This window comes from Bos taurus, chromosome 6 (genome assembly GCF_002263795.3).
Source record: "Bos taurus isolate L1 Dominette 01449 registration number 42190680 breed Hereford chromosome 6, ARS-UCD2.0, whole genome shotgun sequence".
NCBI classification, from domain to species: domain Eukaryota; kingdom Metazoa; phylum Chordata; class Mammalia; order Artiodactyla; family Bovidae; genus Bos; species Bos taurus.
The window spans coordinates 90997245-91017622 of record NC_037333.1 but is presented as its reverse complement, the minus strand read 5'-3'; the positions used below and the strand labels follow the sequence as shown (position 1 = coordinate 91017622).

At 36.6% G+C, this 20378-nt stretch overlaps 2 protein-coding genes across 14 annotated transcripts in view; one reads left to right on the top strand and one right to left on the bottom strand.

Annotated features, from left to right (window-relative positions):
* Positions 1-7379, top strand: part of NUP54 (nucleoporin 54) — a 32819-nt gene extending 25440 nt beyond the window's left edge. Inside the window, exons 10-12 of the mRNA NM_001075285.1 lie at positions 4030-4149; positions 4456-4566; positions 6528-7379. Of these exons, the coding sequence (NP_001068753.1) occupies positions 4030-4149; positions 4456-4566; positions 6528-6656 (360 nt within the window). The 3' untranslated portion in view covers positions 6657-7379. The remainder of the gene's footprint in view (positions 1-4029; positions 4150-4455; positions 4567-6527) is intronic.
* A 2248-nt stretch (positions 7380-9627) lies between these two features.
* Positions 9628-20378, bottom strand: part of ART3 (ADP-ribosyltransferase 3 (inactive)) — a 143819-nt gene continuing 133068 nt past the window's right edge. For 6 of the 13 annotated variants that reach the window (XM_059887392.1, XM_059887384.1, XM_059887388.1 and 3 more), the window contains 6 exons: positions 19449-19475; positions 18420-18449; positions 16255-16306; positions 15626-15658; positions 14960-14992; positions 9628-10028 (listed from right to left, as the gene is read on the bottom strand). In XM_059887392.1, the coding sequence (XP_059743375.1) occupies positions 9821-10028; positions 14960-14992; positions 15626-15658; positions 16255-16306; positions 18420-18449; positions 19449-19475 (383 nt within the window). In that variant the 3' untranslated portion in view covers positions 9628-9820. 13 annotated transcript variants of the gene reach the window in all.

The following is a 20378-nucleotide window of genomic DNA, read 5'->3' as shown; positions in this document are numbered from 1 at the left end:
TGGAAGTGCTAAATATGGATTTTTGCAATAGAAAAAAAAATACTAAAAGGAAATAATAATAGTCTGAAAGTACCAAACTTTCTCATTAAAACTTAGAACTCTGAGGTTAGATCTCTGGTGAGGATTGGGTGAAGAAAGTGAAAATATTCTAAAACTTGCATTTTATTGAGAGGGTAGGAGGAAAGCAGTGAGAAAATGAATCATCTTTTATGATATAGCAAAAATATGCATCAGATCATTAATATCTAGTTTTCATAAAAATAGCGAGTATAACCATTAATGAATGAAAAGCAACAAAAGACTTGCAAATTAACAAGGAAATAAAAGAATGAATACCAACTTGAAATTTATCATGAAATTGAAATTATCATGAAAACAAACATTATATAGCAGAAATTTGGATGAAAATTTATAGCCTTAAAAAACTTCATTTTTTAAAGATACAAGATGCAAAAAATAGAGAACTTAGTACTCAAGGAAAAATATTATCAAGATAAGCCAAAAGGAACCAGTAAGAGGGAAATAAAGATGATGTGGAATGATTGAAGCAGAAAACAATCATAGCAGAATAAGTTGAAGAGCTGTTTCTTTAAAAAGACCATTAAAATGGCTAAATATGAATCTGAAGAAGGAAAAAAAGACTCATCTCATGAGCCTAAAGACAGAAAAGAAAAATTAGAAGTAAGAAAGGAGATAATACCACATACATACACAAGAAAATAAGAAAATACTACAGTGGAATTCAGGGCAATAAATTTAGATGTTAGATGATTTTCTAGCAAAATGGAAATTATTTAAATTGACCTACAGAAAAAACATCTTAAATAGACAAACACCGTAGAAGCAATTGGGAAAGTTATTAAAGATCCAACAGCGGAAAAAGCACAAAGGTCAAGTAGATTCATTTGTCTAAACATTAATGAGCTAATTCTAAAGTTACTTTATTTCAGACAAAAAGAAAAATATAGCTGTTTTTTTTAACAGTTTAAGATATAATTCATATACCATACAATTCACCTATTTTATTTTTAGTATATTCACAACTTTGTACAACCATCACCACAATCAAGTTTTACAACATTGTCATCACTCTAAATTTAAAAAAACACCATACCCATAAGTAGCAACTCCCCATTTCATCCTAAACCCCCTAGCTGTAGGCAACAACTTTGCATTTTTATGGATTTGCCTATTTTTGAACACTTCTTGTAAATGAAATCATAAAATATGTGGTATTTTTTGACTGGCTTTCTCAGAATATTTTCAGTGTTCATTCCTGTTGTAGCATGTAACAGTACTTCCTTTTTATTGCTGAATAAATATTTCATTGTATGATTAACAGATTTTATCTCTTCATCAATCTATGAACATTTTGGTTGTTTAAACTTTTTTGGCTATTCTGAATGTTACTATTAACACTTGTGTACAAGTGTTTATGTGGATATATGCTTTTGTTTCTCTTGGGATACATAAACCAAGGTTGGCAATTGCTTGGTAATGTGTACCTCTGTGTTCAACCTTTTCAATAACCAAATTATTTTTCCAGAGCAGCTGCAGCATTTTACATCAGCTTTTAGTACCCCCAAATAAAAATTTATAAACAGATAATTCTAATAGAGGTGCAGATTATGCTAAGTAAGATAAACCAGACTGAAAGGCTATATATAATTCCATTTATCTGATATCATGAAAAAGGCACAGCGACAGGTATGTAATAGATCAGTAGTTGCTAGGAGCGGCAGTAAAGGAGAGGAGACTACAAGGAGCAGGAGGGAACTTTTTGGGTGATAGAAATGTTCTATATCTTGATTGTGGTGATGGGTAACCTGTGTTCATCTAAATACATAGAACTGTACTCCTAAAAAGGGTGAATTTTGTTGTGTGTGGATTATAACTCAGTAAATCTGACCAAAGAAAACAAGTGCAGAAAACCTAAGTAAAATATAAGAGAATCCAGCTATTATCAAATTCTAAAGGAATGTAATTTTTTTCTTAAAGGAATATACTTTGACTAAGGTTAATTTCAGGAATGGACGGTTGGTTCTATAACAGGATCTATGAACATAATTTATCCTAGCAACACATGGAAGGAAAATATGTAAGTTTTTGTAAATAAGCAGGGTAATTAAACTAGTATAAAACAATGAAAAGAGATTATCTCTTTGCTGATGATATGACTGTATCTAGAAAACCCAAGGAAATAAATAATAGAATTAATGTGGTAAGATGGCTAAATATGAGATTTTTAGTGTTTCTTTATACTAAATCAGTGTTAAGTGTTTTAAAATCAGTGTTTTAGAAATCAGTGTTTCTTTATACTATTAAAGGAAATAAGAGTATTCCATTCATTATCATGAAAAAACTGTAAAATACTTAGGAATAAATTTGTGAGGAAAATATACAATCTGAATTAAAGTTTTCACAGATAGATTAAACCATATTCTTAGATAAGAAAATATCTACTTTATAAATTTTAAGAGTGAATTACAGCTTTAAACAAACTGATTAAAATCTTTCAGTACATAAGTAAGGATAACTTTTGAGAATAGATTCAGGAAAACAAACAAGAAATAGTGTAGCGGACTTGCTTTATCAAATTTTAGAAACTATTTAAAGTTCTTGTAATCAAATTAACATGGGCTTGGTGTAAGATTAGACATAAAGATCCACAGAACAGAATAGAGAATCCAGAAATAGATGCACATTGTATCTTAATATGAAAAAGGTGATATTTCAATTCATTGGGTTTAGTTAATAATGCTAGTAATTGTCTATCCATCTGGAAAATTTGACCACTGTATCACACCATGTACCAGTTAGCTCCAGGTTCTTCTGTCCTCGGGGATTCTCCAGGTAAGAATACTGGAGTGGATTGCCACACTGTCCTCCAAGGGATCTTCCCAACCCAGGGATCAAACCCCGGTCTCCCGCACTGCAGGCAGATTCTTTACCATCTGAGCCACCAGGGAAGCCCATATACAGAAACAAGGGGTATTAAAGACTTAACTCTTAAGAAATTTATGAAGCTACATGAACAACCTAGGGATTGAAGAGACATGTAGCCAGAAAACCAGAAACTGTAAAACAAAATTGACTAACAAAAATTTTGTATAGCAAAAGAAAACAGAAGCCATTTGTTAGTAGTCAAGTGATTTTAGAAAAAGAAAATTGTGAATTTGGAAACAGCACTGATTTTCGTTGTAAATATTTGTATCTTACAAAGAAGTGCTACATTTTGACCCCTAAAACCCCAGCTGAAATACAGGCAAATGTGTAAAGGCAATTCACAGAAGGGCAGATGTGGAGTAGTTCTTACCTGGTGGAAGATGGTCCTTCAACATTCAAGGTGGGGGTGGAATCCCCTGGTGGTCCAGTGGTTAAAGCTCCCCAATTCCACTGCAGGGAGTCTGGGTTCAATCCCTGGTCAAGGAACTAAGAACCGAACTGATCCCAGAAGCCAAGTGGCCAAGAAAGAAAAAACAATCAAGAGGATGCAGATTTTTAAAAAAGAAAAATCGTGTGATGCTTTAGTACTCATCAGACTGGAAAAACTTTAAACGTCATTACCTATTGCTGACAGAAATGTGTGGAAAAAGGTAGTCTTATGTGTGTCTTATGAATACATAAGTTGCTAGGATATTTGGGAAAGCAATTTAGCAGCTTCTGAAGACTGAACACACCTACCTTTAAACCCAGCAATCTTGAATTCATGGCAGTCTATACCAGTAAATAAAGATATTATATACACACACAAAACTATTATAGCATTGTTCAGAGTGTCAAAACTAGAAACTATATATCCCCCTCGATATAAGAATGCTTAATTATTGGCTAATCATGAAAATCATGTGGTCATTAAAATTCATGTAACTTGCCTAATAAGAATGGGCAAACAATTCAAATCTTGAACTGTTATGATTCTATCTATTGTATTTAGCTAATTTCTTTCAACAGTTGATGTGTAATAAAATTACCTGCATAAATGAAGAGAGATAATTCTATTGTTATTGTTGGGCTTTCTTTGTGTAGGTCCTAATCAAACAGGAAATTCAGAGGAAAAGTGGGTATGCCATCCAAGCTGATGAAGAGCAGTTGCGAGTTCAGCTAGATACAATTCAGGGTGAACTAAATGCCCCTACTCAGTTTAAGGTAAGACCATAAAGCTAGAATTTGTTTCAGGTGGCTCAGAAATGTTACTTGGTCTTCAAAAAGACCAAGTACATGTTCTTTATTAAGTACATGTTCTTTTTAATTAAAACTTGCTTTCTAAAGTAGACTCTTAATCATGATATACTGGGCATGTATTAATTGTATGATTGTATTAATGTTTCAAACGAAGTACAAAAGGAGAATTGAAATGCCTTTAATTATAGTAGTATCCATCCTTTTAAAACATTCTCTTAGAAATGGTTGCTGTTGTGAGCAGTTATAATTCAACTCAGTATTATTTTTAAGGGCCGACTAAATGAACTGATGTCCCAAATCAGGATGCAGAATCACTTTGGAGCAGTCAGATCTGAAGAAAGATATTACATAGACGCAGATCTGTTACGAGAAATCAAGCAGGTAAGTTTTCCACTGGAGTGCACTTTTTAAAAGGTGAATTCACGTCCATAAGGATGGCTATTATCCAAAACAAAACACCCTCCAGAAAATAACACGTTTAGAGGATATAAAGAAAATGGAACTGTCGTGCATTGCTAGTGGCAATGTAAAATGATATACACAGGCACTGTGAAAAATGCTTCCTTAAAATATTAAATACAGAATTGTAGTACAGTCCCTCAATCCTACTTCTGGGAATGTACCTGTAAGAATTGAACGTAGTGACTCAGATATTTGCATGCCCATGTTCATAGACGCATCATTCACAGTAGCCAAAGTGGAAGCAATCCAGGTGTCAACAGATGGATAAGTAGACAAAATATGGTATATGTATACAATGGAGTATTAGCCTTAAAAAGGCAGGCAGTTAATACACACACACACATCATGGATGAACTTTGAAGACATTACGTGAAATAAGCCGGTTATTTGAAAGGACAAAAGTTGTAGGATTCCATTCATATGGTGTACCCAAGAGTAGAATGGTAGTTGCTGAAGGGAGGGTTACTGATCCCATCAGCCCTCAGGGGACCTGGGTGGAGGCTACAGGAGCCAAGACCTCAGACCACTTGTCTAAGGCTCACTTCTATGAAAACATTAGGAAGTACTACTCTAGCTTACTTTCATTAGTATAAATACAGATTGGTTTAATGAAAGCTGTTCATCCATTCAGCAACTGTCTAAAAATATTAAGATGGCAAACTTTGTGGAACATATTAGATAGGACTAATTGGCATGGCCTGAGGATTTTAGGTAGTTATAAATGTCCTTATTTATCTAATTTTATTTTGTGCTTTAGAATGAATATTGCTGTTTTATGCGACTAAAAACTAGTTTGGCTCTTGGGTTCTCAAAAAGTTATCAGATCAGTTCAGTCGCTCAGTCGTGTCCAATTTTCTGTGACCCATGGACTGCAGCATGCCAGGCCTCCCTGTCCATCACCAACTCCCGGAGTTTACCCAAACTCATGTCCATTGAGTCAGTGATGCTATCCAACCATCTCATCCTCTCTCGCCCCCTTCTCCTCCTGCCCTCAATCTTTCCCAACATCAGGGTCTTTTCAAATGAGTCAGCTCTTTGCATCAGGTGGCCAAAGTATTGGAGTTTCAGCTTCAACATCAGTCTTCCCAATGAACACTCAGGACTGATCTCTTTCAGGATGGACTGGTTGGATCTCCTTGCAGTCCAAGGGACTCTCGAGAGTCTTCTCCAACACCCCAGTTCAAAAGCATCAATTCTTTGGTGCTCAGCTTTCTTTATAGTCCCAACTCTCACATCCATACATGACCACTGGAAAAACCATACCCTTGACTAGACGAACCTTTGTTGGCAAAGTAATGTCTCTGCTTTTGAATATGCTATCTAGGTTGGTCATAACTTTCCTTCCAAGGAGTAAGCATCTTTTAATTTATACATATACCTGATTATATTCATATTTATAATTAAATGAGAACAATTCCAACATATTAGAATGAGTATATATGCAGTAAAATTGGGAATAATATAAACACCTGAAATGTTAGCAATAGTAGTTACCACCGTTATCAGTTTATACTTTGTACTTGAAAACATGGAAATTCTCAGAATTCTCAGAATGATTATTTTGTTAATCTATATTTGAGTACCTTCTTGCATTGTTTTAATATAACTGGTTTTTTATCACAGGTTGATAAAAGGAATCTGTAAAGATCTGCATCTTTTGTAAAATCTGTTATGTTTATTACATATTTGATTTTGCTTTTCACAGTATTTAACTGTATTTAAAAGTGTTAGCAAAAGATACAATGCAAATTTTTAAAATATGCATATGAGAGCAACTGAGTCCTGTGTTGCTAGTAAAATAATGAAAAATAAGCCTTTTTCTTGTAAGTAGCTTGCAGTTTAATAGAGAAATACATTGATTTTTTTTTGATTCCTTCTAGCATTTGAAACAACAACAGGAAGGCCTTAGCCACTTGATTAGCATCATAAAAGATGACTTAGAAGATATCAAGTTGGTAGAACATGGATTGAATGAAACCATCCACATCAGAGGTGGTGTCTTCAGTTGACAGCTCACAAACTTATGTTAAAGGTTTGTGAAATACATCTTCGTGTTACAACAGGCCTTCTTTAAAAATGAAACTGACCACGTGGAAGGGGGGAAAAAACAATCCTCTCTCCTGACTTGGTTTTTGAGAAGGTTACTGAAAAATTATTATTCATCAAATCTGAAATAACAGTCACCTCACTTCAGAGATAGCCTTTTAAAGATTTATATCTAAAAGCTGTAATTACTTTAAAAGAGAAATACATAATTACCAAAAAATATTTACTATTCTACATTTTTACAACAGCAGTGTTCTTAAAAATAATCAGTGTTTAATGATTATTCTCCATTGAGCCTGTACTCTGCTTTCCATAGCAAGTAAATATGAAATGTCTACTTTGCACATAACAAAATAAACTGTATAATTACTTGGCTGCTGGAGATTTGTACTTCAGAATGTAAATGTCAGTTTTTATATTTGTGAATTCATCTGTGGGAGGAGTAAAGAAAATCCAAGAGTATTTAATGATTAATGTGGTTTTCTTTTCATTCTATAAAGATTTGAATATATATTTTTATATTATTTTACTTATTTGGAATTTACAGAACACACGTAAGCAATTAGGATATAACAGAAGAATTACATTTTATCATTTTTGCACCATTTTTTGTTTTTTAAACCTCTTTATTTCTAAAAAATATGAAAACATAAATAAACTCTTGATTATAATTACTTTTTATATAATTCTGTCTGGTGCTTTATTTGGTTCTGGGAGAAAGATGATTGATGTTCATACAAGTATTAAATCATAATCACAACTCAAGTATTTCAGTTTTAACCTGGTTTTAAGTCTGACTTCACCCTCAAAGTGAAGGGCTTCCCTTGTGGCTCAGCTCGTAAAGAATCTGCCTGCAATGCGGGAGACCTGGGTTTGATCCCTGGGTTGGGAAGGTCCCATGGAGAAGGGAAAGGCTACCCACTCCAGTATTCTGGCCTGGAGAATTCCAAGGACTACAGTCCATGGGGTTGCAAAGAGGTGGACATGACTAAGAGACTTTCACTTCACCCTCAGTACTGATGTATTTTGACCAGGGTACAGCAAATAGAAATTACTTCATATATAAGAATTCTCTAATACATCATTAGCATCTGAAAACACTGGAAAATCTAAATTAGACATGGTAATGTGCAATAGTCATTCTTTAAAACCAGATAATTTAAGCAATTTCTCTGACTACACACGGTACATCTCACTGCATCATGTTAGCCCCTCTTGGAATGCTTTCACTCTGCATTTCTGCGTCATGCTTTGGCTTATGATGAGAGGTGTCATAAACAGCATGTGAACCCTGCCACTGTGTTACTATGAGGATGGCGAGGAGTGTGGTATGCTGTGTATCCAGAGGCCCCCTCTGAGATACCACTGGAGGAATGTGTCCAGATGCAGACTAGCTAACAGTTGTGTAGGAGCCACAAACAAGGCTCGTGGGCTGTTTCTTCTAACACCTCTGTCTTTCTCATCCTTGTAGCCAAAGGTGAAAGGAGTTTGCCCCTCTGCACACCCTCTTACTGTGGGAAGAACTAGTGATTTAACAAATGAGAATTGCTCCTCAGTGAGCAACATCCTGTTGGACAGATGGCTAACCATGCTCACCTCTCTAGCCTTTAATTTTTTGTGCTGTTATATTCTTAATTTCTAATTTCACAAGCCCTAAACAGGGCTCAGGGTCTGCCTTTTAAAGACAGGTCCAGTTAGCCTCCTAAGTTTCAATTCTGCTGGTGACTACATGTGTAAGGCAGGCTACAGGCCTTGTTCATGCAGCTGGTTAGATAGCTAAGCAGCCCTGGTGTGTACCTGACTTGTGCTCCAAGCAAATGATAACCAAGTTTTAGATTTGGATGTAAATCAGACTCACTTTGGCCTCAGGACTAAGTTGTGCTCTCTAGCACAATTTATACACGTTCTGTGAACTGCATAATGGTTCTTGTGGATAGTTCACTCAAAATTCTCAACATGAAGAGAGGTAAATGGTAGAATTAAAGCACACTGAACCCTTAACACCTAGTTTAGACTTCATGAAGTTTTTCTGTATCTCTGAAAATGGCCTAAGTTCTTTTTGAAACGTTGGCAAACAAGTGTCACTTATCAAAGTCCATGCCTAAATCAGTTACCATTCAACCACTCTTTTTCTTGGGGAAAAGAGCACCTTACTGTACTTCCCTCATTTTCCTTTCTTACTGAGCCCACATACTCATTTAGTACTGTCTGCCTTCCTAGGTTAATATGAGGTTCAAGTTAGGGACTGTGTATGTGTAATACTTAGTAAACTCTTGTGTTTGTAAAAATACAAAGTGTTCCTATATAGAAGGAAAATGAAGAGACTGAAAGAATATACTATTTGAAGTCAAAGTCTGATCCTTTAAAGATGAGTAAAACACCTTTAAAATTTTAATTCAGGAATTAAATTCATGTTAACCACTAGCATTATTGATATTTTAGTATTGAGAGTCATTTCCTAGGCAGGTTGATAAGAAGCCTAGGGGTCCCCAAGGAGAGAGGGGTCTGGAATTCTCAAGGAGGAAGAAAGGACAAACTTTTTTCCCCTCTACATTCTTTAGGATTATATAACAATAATGTATCCTGCCTGAGGACAGTCTCTGGATTAAACCTTCTGGCTAATCCTGTTATCTTAAAATGTAAATTATGGGAGTAGGTCTGGTGAGGTCTTTACAACCTCCAGACATTCTTTTGATTCACTGGAGAGTATATAACTCCATTGCTAACACTAGCAAGCAGGTACTCTTTCTGCCCCCTTCTGATGCCTATGTCAGAAGCTTTCTCTATCTCCTTTAACTTTAATAAAACTTTATTACACAAAAGCTCTGAGCAATCAAGCCTTGTCTCTGACCCCGGATTGAATTCTTCTCCTCCGGAGGCCAAGAATCCTGGCATCTTTTCGTGGTTTAGCAACAGCCTTTCAGTATCTGGCAATTCTGCTGAAATTAAAGGTCTTTTATTGAATTAAAAGTATACAGTTTTTTTTACAATCATAAAATTAATATAGAAATAAGTGAAAAACAAATTCTATGATATCTGGGTTTACTACCAGATTTGCTAAGTGAATAACAAATTCACGTTTTATCAACTGAATGTTGACCAACAAGTGAAAAATACATCATTCCCTTCAATGATTTCTGTGGGATGCCTGTAGTTGTATTTCAAGTACAATGTAAAGTACAAGTAAAGAATGTATCAGACTACAGAGCGACCAAGATTTATAGCAGAAACACTGATTAAAATGATGAATGTCCCACACTGGGGAAGGAGCATTTTGCCAGAAGATGCAGAGGGATGGCTTTTGGGACCTGGAACTGGAACTGCTGGAGCTGGAGCTGTTAATGAGAACACACAGTCACTGACACATGTCATTCTGAGTATCACATTTCATCTACTGACAGCATATTTCCTGAATATATGAACAGACAAGTTAGATTTGAAACATATATCAAGTACTTCGAACCAGGACAACTTTAAAATAAACACAGTTCATTACAGGCTGGGGGCTATATTTTCATATGTATCATCAAGGTGTGTTGATCTAGGTTTTATCCAGGTTTCCACAGCCTTTTTAGTATTTAAGTAGACAAAAGTAATTTCTCATTGTTCAAGTTCACTAGAATTTCTTGGCAATTGAAAATTTTCATTTTCTGTATATAAAAGATAAAGTTTAATGCTGTGTCTTATCTATTTTGAGTACAATGGTATATTTCATATGTATATTCTACCAGTATACAATGGAATATAGCTGCATTTTTTAAAACACTAAGCCCTGCAAGCTGATTTAAAAAAAAAAAAGAAAAAAATCTTCCCTTTATACATAAAACGATGCACGATACTGGATGTTTGGGGCTGGTGCACTGGGACGACCCAGAGGGAGGGTATGGGGAGGGAGGAGGGAGGAGGGTTCAGGATGGGGAACACAGGTATACCTGTGGCGGATTCATTTCGATATTTGGCAAAACTAATACAATATTGTAAAGTTAAAAAAAAAAAACAAAAAACACTACTCTGGAGAAAACCACTTCCCTTCCATCTGAACTAGCAGAGAGAGGTTCAATAGAGTCCAGCCATCCAGGATGGTGTGATTCACACTGCCCTTAATGTAGATGTCTGACTTTTGACTGTGTTCTGGTTTAGACTACCAGGGAAGACTGACTGGAAAGACCCAGATGGGCTCACCATTCACATTTCATAAGTGAAACCATGGCAATATTATAAAACCTTCAAATCATAAATGTATTTGCTTGCCATAATCATAAACATGCAGTTATGGGAAAATGGACAGGCGGATGCACTCCTGCATTAGTTTGCTACTAGAGAGCAGTGATTCTCAAGGGGTTCTCAAGGGCCTACTAAGAGGCAGTTTGCAAACTTGTCAGGATATTTTTTGATTATCACAGCAGTGGGGTATAGAAGTAGAAGACCAGTACCATGCTGTGGACAGTCTTGCACAATGAAAAACGGACCCACTTCCACATAAATTTCAAATGCACTGGTAGACATATATATAAATTAAAAATGTATTTATATCCAGAACCTGTTTTACATATAGGCAAAATGTATTTGGATAGTTTTAATAAACATTAGTTTCTATATAATAAGTTTAGATTATTAGTTTAGTATCTAATTAGTTTCTACCTAATAAGCCCACAGTATTTCTCCACTTTCATTTTTCTTATATAGAATACCTTCCAGGTTTCTCTTAAATCCAAATTTATTTGTGTAATTAAATAGAATCATCTGACTACTTCATTATGTAGAATAATGTAGGCATTTATTTACATACTGAAATGTTTATAATTTTGTTATATCATTAGGACATTACTTGATTTTTTTATGGGTGCAAGTGGGTCTTAACTAAGAATTTTATTTCAGAATACCTTTATAAAATATTTGTTCTAAAAGAATTGGGTTGATAGAGTTGAGAACCATTGCCTGAAAAAGTAGTCTCTATATACAGTTGAAAATCACTGCTTAAGAAACAAAATCAAGTTGCCCCCACCATTCGCACATACAAATATTTGGATGTGACATTATATTCTGTTAGGATGCTTTAAACTCGAGATTGATGTCTTTTTTTAAAAAAAACTTTCTCAGTTTTTGTATATTGCAGAAACAGACATTATCAACTAAGGAAAAGAAATATTTCTTACTAGGCTGTTTGATATCTTGGCTTTTGTCTTCTAAAATAGAAACAGATGTTCAGTTAATTGCATTGTACACCAAAGAGAAAAAAATCTCATTAAATGATTAAGCAAACTTGGTTATCTCTGGGTGTGGGACTGAAGGTCAGGACTTACAGGTATTGGGGGGAGGGTCTAAGTTTACTTATTTGCATGCTTTGAAATTTTTTTTTACAATGTATGTGTGTTTCCATTTTAAAAAGTTAAAATTTTGTTTATAGAGAAGTCTTTTTTACATATTAACCTCAGATTCCCAAGTGCAACTACAGCACCTACCATTTACTGAATGCTTACTGTGTCACACATTGACCAAATACTTAATGTACATTAACACTTTTACTTCTTACAGCCCTACTAGGTAGTAGAGTTATCCATATTAATACAGATTTCCCCAAAAGTTGCATAAAATCACAACTTTTATGTTTGGTAATCAGTGGGAGCAATACCTGCTTTCAAAGCCTCTGCTCTTAATTACTATGCTATTCCAACTCCAAGTGTGTTAAAATTAAAATATTGCAATATTTCCATATTTTGATGGCTCTGAAGCCAAATGCCAATTCTAGAAGCCCAGATGAGAGGTGTATTTTCTGTAACTACATCCAGCTGGTAGACAAGTGTCATGCAACAGAAAATGAACAAAACTTGATAAGTTTGGGTCTTGATTGTCTCGTTCTAGCCTTTTACAGGTTCCTTAACTTCCCTATATTCCATGTTTTCATCTCTGAAATGGTAGCAGTACTTCTCTCATTGGATTATATGAGATTCTGTGTAAATGTTTTGACATCACCTTTAAAAAAGCCTGCACTATAACAGTTGTCTAAGAAAGGGCACAATACATACAAAACAGTCCCAGCAAAACTGAGCGGCTTATTGCTGGAGGACATGGAGCGTGCAGTAAGGAGTGCAGAAAGCATGTCCCACGCTGTGCAGGGCTCACACACCCCTCCTTGATGCTGCCATTCCTGTGACTACAGATTCCCTCAGTAGCCTGCTCACCTGGAGAAACCTGCCCCTTCTGGAATAGACAGGCGCAGCTGGAGGTCAACTGTCCCAGCTTCAGGTCAACTGTCCCAGCTTCAGGTCAACTGCCTTTGTCTCTGCCTGACCCAGGGAGCCCTAAGAGCAGTCCGCTGCTCACACTGAAAGGAGTCCTCAGCCCTCCCCTGTGGCTTGCAGACTGGATGTCAAGCTATACAGCCCAAGTGTCCAGACCCCTTAATATGGAGCTCAGTGAGCGATTACAGTAAAGGACTCAGACCCCATGGTGCCTCCACCGCTACATACATAAAAGAATTTTCTAAAAAGAATTTACCAGGTTTTTCATCCGGTTGTAACATTTTTATTCCTAAATGAGAAAAAGATTTATTATTCAGATAATAGTAAAGGCAACTACCATTTACTATTTTAACCCACCATTTGTTTTGTCAGGGCTTTATCTCATTAGGACTTTAATCCTAAATTAGGACTTTAGTTCTGCAAGACAGAAGCTTTCCTTGTTTTACAGATGCAGAAGTAGAGGTCCAGAAAAGTGAAATAACTTATACAAAGTTACCAAGAGGAAAATGGCAGAGGAGAGACTTCATGAAGTTGGGTCTGTCTACACAGACCATGTGCATCCCCCATACCTTGCTAAGCAACTGCCTTTCAAAACCCAGTGTGCCTAGTACGGTGCCAGTGAGAGTACTATGTACACTCGGGTCCAGCGAGCTGAAGAGATGTAGACAAAGTGTGCCATCAAGGTCACTAGAGGTTCACTTCCAAAGTTGTGGCCAAGTAAGTTCAATCATTCAAATCTGAGTGAATATAAAAGTGTTGCTGGAACCTCTCTCTCTTGGTCACAGTGAACTGTGAACGGCTGGTTCCTGCCCACAGCACGCAGTACCCAAAGGCAGCAATGTTAAGCAAAGCTCAGTGCTGTGTGGATGGATGCCATTTAGCAGATGCCAGAAATCTATTTCCTTAACAGATTATCATTCCATAATAACAAAACCTACCAAAAATTATTTTCAAAACACCTTATGAATTCAAAAGGAAGTATTTATAAGCACTGGATAGGGGCTTGCACCCTGAGATTTTGTGTTTTCATAGGCCTCACAGGTATCTCCATAAGGCAACATATGTGTGTTAGCCACATTTGAAAGATGACAATTCTTAGGCATAGAGCAGTTTTATTACTGTCCATAGCTCTCTGGTAAAATAGTAGATCATGTCTTTTTTTTTTTTTTTAACCTTCTCCTTGTCTTCTCCTTGTCTCAGAGATAAAAATTAAGTTTGAGGGCCTTTTAATTTTTTTTCCTCCCCTATTAGCATAAGTTCTGAGGTCCTTTTGACTTGACGGGAGTCACACTGTTGAGTTTCTCCGGCCATAGAAACTCAAGGCCCCTCACAAGCCTTGCATTCAGCAATAGCCTCACACTTTTTAAAATACTTGTTTTCATAGTTGTATCTTAAAGGTAGGTTAAATATGCATGATAAATATACTGGAAAAACACTTGAGGAGCCATAAATTTTAAGAAACTGGTTCTTGGTCATAGCAGCTTTCCTAGTGGCTCAGACAGTAAAGAATCTGCCTGCAATGCAGGAGACTGGGGTTCGATCCCTGGGCCAGAAAGATTCCCTGGAGAAGGCAATGGCTACCCACTTGAAACTCCCATGGACTGCAAGGAAATCAAACCAGTCAATCCAAAAGGAAATCAACCCGGAACTTGGAAGGACTGATGCTGAAGCTCCAATACTTTGGCCACCTGATACAGAGCCAACTCACTGGAAAAGACCCTGATGCTGGGAAAGATTAAGGGCAGGAGGAGGAGGGGGTGACAGCATCACCAACCTGATGGCCGTGAGTTTGAGCAAACTCCAGGAAATAGTGACAGAGCAGCCTGGCATACTGTAGTTCACAGGGCCACGAAGAGTAGGACATGACTTAGCAAGTGAACAACAATTTGGTTATAAGAACCTAGATCTTCCACTCATGTGATCTTGCGCAAAGTACTTAGCCTCCCTGCATATGTAATGGTGACAATTCTATCTATACTTCCCAGACTGGCAGTCTCCTCTCCAGCATGCCTAACATTACTTACCAGGTAGTGAAAAAGATTCTGGAATTTTCATTCCTAAATGAGAAAGAAATTTTCAGTGACTTGCAGATTGTTCCAATAAGTACAATTTTCAAACTGCTTCTTGTCTCATGAACTCAAGTGATACAAGCACCAGAGAGCCCACCTGCACTGCAGTTTCTGGCTTTTACTTACAAAGTTCTGGCTACATGAACCCTCACTGTGCAAATCTATGCCAGACTCAGAAAAGCCTTCTGTCATGGCGCCTCACTAAGTCTGCCTCTATGCCAGGAGAATACTATGCTTAGTTACCTGCAGATCCTAGATGCCGAGATGCTTTTATTAATAGCTAAAGCTAACACTCAGCTTTTGCATAAAGTCGGAAGTTTCTACTAAATACCTTTAACTGTGGAATCTAAGGCTGGGCTGCATGCATCCAGGTTGCAGCAGCCTGCCTTCTGCCTGCCCCCAACAGAGCTAACTGTCCTGCTCCAAGAATGCACACACACTAGGGAGGAAAGGCACTCTCCTACTCTCTTCTCCAGCTAAAATTCTGTAGAAAGACAGGCAGGAAGGAGGCTGTAAAGGAAATATTAATGACTAGTTGTCTCATGACAATATTCTCTTTAATACCCGGAGAAAGCCTTCTTTCTCATATTTGGACCAAGAGTGTAAATAAAGCTGTCTTACCAGGTATCTGGGTGGCTTCCTGGCTTTTCATACCTGAAGACAGAAATGAATACTGGTTAATTTTAATCAACTATCTTGCATTGTTAATGCTCCCTTTTGTGTATACCAGCCCCCATCTCCAAGACTTAAAAAGGGGGGAGTGGGGGTGGGGAACAGTAACAATAAAAACACCTTCTAATTGCTCTTCATTCTCAGACTGGACAAAGCCTAAACTCCTGATGCTGGACTTCAAGGACTTCATGATCTAGCCAACCTTATCTTCGTAAGGCAATCTGAGTACACCAGTTTTTGAATGAAACAGTACTGGGTCTAAGACTCTGCTTGGTTTAGTTCTGTTGTCATTACAGTTATTAGCTCTCTGACTGGGCAGGCTTAATAAATCCCTGACCTTTATTTCCTTATTTATGCAAAAGAAAAACCTTGCAGGTTTGTAGTAAGTGATGATTATAAAAGTGCTAAATACATTATTACATGGAACATAAGCAGCTCTCAGTAACTAGAGTTCCTCTGTTTTGGCTTAACTTATTCCTCAAACTCTACATGTCCAGTAATGTCCTTAGTTCTAGGAGTCGTCACATCTCCTTCTAACCCTGAAGCTAGTCTCAGAGAGTAAATAAAGGATCACTTACCAGGAAAGACAGTGGGTTCCTGGCTTTTCATTTCTAAAGATGAGAATAGGAACTATGTAATGATAAATGCAGTAAGCTTGAAAATTAACCTTATATAACTATTTACAAGTGAGAGATGACCCATTCCCAAAGTTTTTAGAGTTTTCAGTAAAAAGGAAGGAGATTTAGCACACTGGTGCCTAAATTACAGAGAGAACTATGGCCAGTGATCCAGGCACTTTTTAGATAAAGCGAAATATCTCTATTGATTTATATTTTTTAGACTCTGACCTATACTTGTCATGATTTATTTTTTTAATAAAATTTCTTGATTATATAAGTAATATAATTATAGACAATTTAGAAAAATATAGGAATTTATTAAAAATTACTCATAATCCCAGATATCAGAGCTATTCATTCTTAATACTGGTACATTTCCTGGTACAAGAAGGAAATATATGCTATAATATATGTATATGAGTATATGCTACATACATTGTCATTACTTTTTCAACTTTACTGAGATATAACTGACATAAAACACTGTATAAGTTTAAGGTGTGCAACATAATGGCCTGAGTTACATATATTGTGGCATGATTACCACAATAAGTTTAGTTTAACATCCAGCATCTCATATAAATACCAAAAAAGAAATTTTTTTTCCCTTGTGATGAGAACTCTTAGGATCTACTCTTTTAACAATTTTCAAATACACTACACAGCTGTTAACTATAGTCATGTTGTACATTATATTCCTTGTACTTATTTATCTTATAAATGGAAGTTTGTTCAACACTGTAAAATAAATTTGACATTATATTCCATATGCTATTTTTATCCTTTTTTAAAATTTTTATTGGAGTATAACTGACTTACAATGTATTAGTTTCAGAAGTACAGTGAAGTGAATTTGTTATACATACACATATGTCCACTCTTTCTTAGATTATTTTCCCATTAAGGCCATTACACAGTATTGAGCAGAGTTTGTTTTTATCCTGTGATTTTTACTGTCACTGTATTGTAAGTACTTTCTCTTATCTTTGGGCTTCCCTGGTGGCACAGTGGTAAAGAATCTGCCTGCTAAGGCAGAAGACATGAGTTCTATCCATGGGTAGGGAAGATCCCCTGGAAAAAGAAATGACAACCCACTCCAGGTATTCTTGCTTGAGAAATCCCATGGACAGAGGAGAATGGTGGGCTGCAGTCCACGGACTGACAAAGAATCAGACACAATCAGTGATTAAAAAACAGTAACATATCTTCAGATATTTTTTGAAAACATGATTTTTAAATTGGTTAGTGTTTCATAATAAGAATGTAACTTATTTAACAATGTCCAACTGTTGGATACTAAGTTTATTTATAAATTTTCGCTACTATAACACTGCACAAACATGTCTATACATATTTTGTACACAAACTTTTATGTTTATTTCCTTAGGACAAATATCTAAAAGTGTTACAGCTAGGTTAAAACGTATGGACATTTTAAGACTAGTGTTACAAATTATTGGAATTGTCCTCCAGAGAAGTTTGAATTTATAATCTCATCAGTAATTTATGAGCATGTTTGTGTCCCAGCACCCTTGAAAAATATTATTTTTAAAAAGACCAAAAAACTTGGGAATGAGTCATACTTTAGAATTTACTAAATATCAAATGAATACAGCTAATAGCAACTATACATATATATAGAAATAATTATATACACACACATATATACACATATATATATATTGGCATATATTTAAATATGTGTGTGTGTATATATATAATCATTTTAATTTAGGAAACAATGTCATTTTTATGCCCCTGATGAACACCCTAGGTTACAAGAGTTTGTGAAACAATTAATCACACCTTCCTCTATCCATGTAACAGCTAGTATAAAGCAAAAAATAATAGGTTTTCTAGAACTAGTTCCACATGTGATGTCTCTAACTGTTCTGCTGGGATGACCTATGGATTGTTAGCTAAGAGACAGAGAGAGCTGCTGTATCATCCTTATTAAGAAGGGTACCTGGAACTCAGGAGGGCCTCTGATACATCAAACTCGTAAGCTACAGGTGGGTTCTGCCTCTTCCCACTTTTCCTTACCATTCTATGCCCACCTGCTCCCACCCCTAAGGAAGTTGCCCTACAAATCTAAGCTCCCAGAGTTTATGAAAATGTCTTACCAGGGTTTTCCAGCTTCTGGTTTTCTTCACCTAAGTTACAAAAAGAAACTTATCAGTTTCAAAAACAGACCAAAGTAACTGGGAGTTATCATAGTTACAGCACAACTACTTTAAAGTAAAATGGCCATAAAGATCCACTTGATATCCAGTAAACTAATGCTACTAAATTTAAGTGTCAGCTACAAACTAAACACAGTTGGCTAATAGGGCTGAACAGTCCTCTGGCCCCTTCTACCAGGAAAAACTGTTACATATAACAAGTCTTCTAGCAATCTCCACAAGCTAGAAAAAACGTCTGTCTTGAAAAGGTAGCTGAAGTCCCTGTGAAGAGACCAGTAAAACTTGTGGCTGCCTGAGCCAATAAGAAGTGTTACTAACCAAGTCCTCAGATGCATGAAATGCTTCACACAAGGACAGGAAATACCTTCTAAACATCAAGTAACCTGCATACTTAAGCAAAGACTAGAAACTTTTCTCTCTTCACACTGTAGCCACATGGGCCAAACATGTCATCAAGGAACTTAGATACAAAGAAGTGACCTGAGCCATATCACCATATGGAAACTCAGCGGGGGGCGGGGCAGGCGGGGGGCAGCAGGTGGGGGGAGTGGCACGTCTACACCCAGACATTTTAGTTAAATGATATCAAACACCAGCTTATTTAAGAAAGGCAAAAATACTAACTTTTTACACTTTCATCTGGATGTCTGGTGTCACACAGGCTAACCTCAACGACTTAATATAGAGCTCTCCTATTAAGAGACCTTGGACCTGTCAAGAGTGCCTAGCTCTTTGGGTCCCACCAACCTTACTCCCACATTGTTCAGATGTCCAGAGAGCCCACCCTCTCATTTGAAGGGAGGTAAATTTCCCCAGAATAGATTCTTTTCCCCACTTCCTATCTGCCAAGTTACTCCTTCATAGGTGCAAAGAACTCCTTTTCTTCAGCTAAGAACTGAATTTGCTGAACAGGAAAGAGCTATTAAACACCCATGTACAGGTTATTTTTAAAAATTAGAGCATACTTACCAGGGTTGTAGACAGGTTGAAAATAGTCTAAAATACAAACATGCTTTCATTACATAGTACTATACTCAGAAGTGAATGTCAGGTTCAGTCTATTTTTACATGCTTATTAATTATAAAGATTTGAGTTGGCTTACATCCAAGATACAAACAAAATATGGCAATATGAGAAATAAAATTTCAATCTTGAAAACAAATGGTTACAGATTCATTTTAATTATGTGAAGAAGAATCCACAGAAAAACTAGCCAGGAAAACAGGTAGAAATGGACCCTTACTTTTCAAACTTTTTAAACAAAGAAATCTTCAAATAGGATCCATCCAAAGTATGTACCAGCCCAAGGCATTTTCTCGCAACTTCAGTTAAAATCTGTTGAGTCTAATTTGATGATGTCAGGAACATCATCAAATGTTCCTGAACATTCTTAGAATTCCTATTTACCTTTCCAATTCTTTCCCATGGCCCTCTAAGAAAGATTATTTTTGTTATATTCTCCTATTTTCCTCTGAGAAAGCAGACCAAGTTACCATTTTGTCCCCCCGAGTCTTTCCCCCTGAGCTATATTCACTCCATTCCTTCTTCAGTCTCCCAAATATTACTACCCAAGATGCCAAAACATAGGAATATGAGTCTTACTCTGTGCATAGCAGTCATGTAGGGGTTTTCAGGAGCCCTTAAGTTCCTGTAATGATGGACTAGGGTCAGAGCTGGCAGAGTCCCAGCATGCATAAGGCAAATGCAGTGTTTGAAAGAACAGCCACAGGCAAAGCTGGGGTAGGGTTAAGGTGGATCCCTGCACCCTCCCCCTGAGAAGGTAAGAGAGGCAGCACAACTCTGCCTTGAGAAAGCGAGGGCTGACAGTGTGACAGTATAGTGGGGTGACTCTGACCTATTCCAGAGAGAAATAACACTGACAAAATTCCCATTACAGA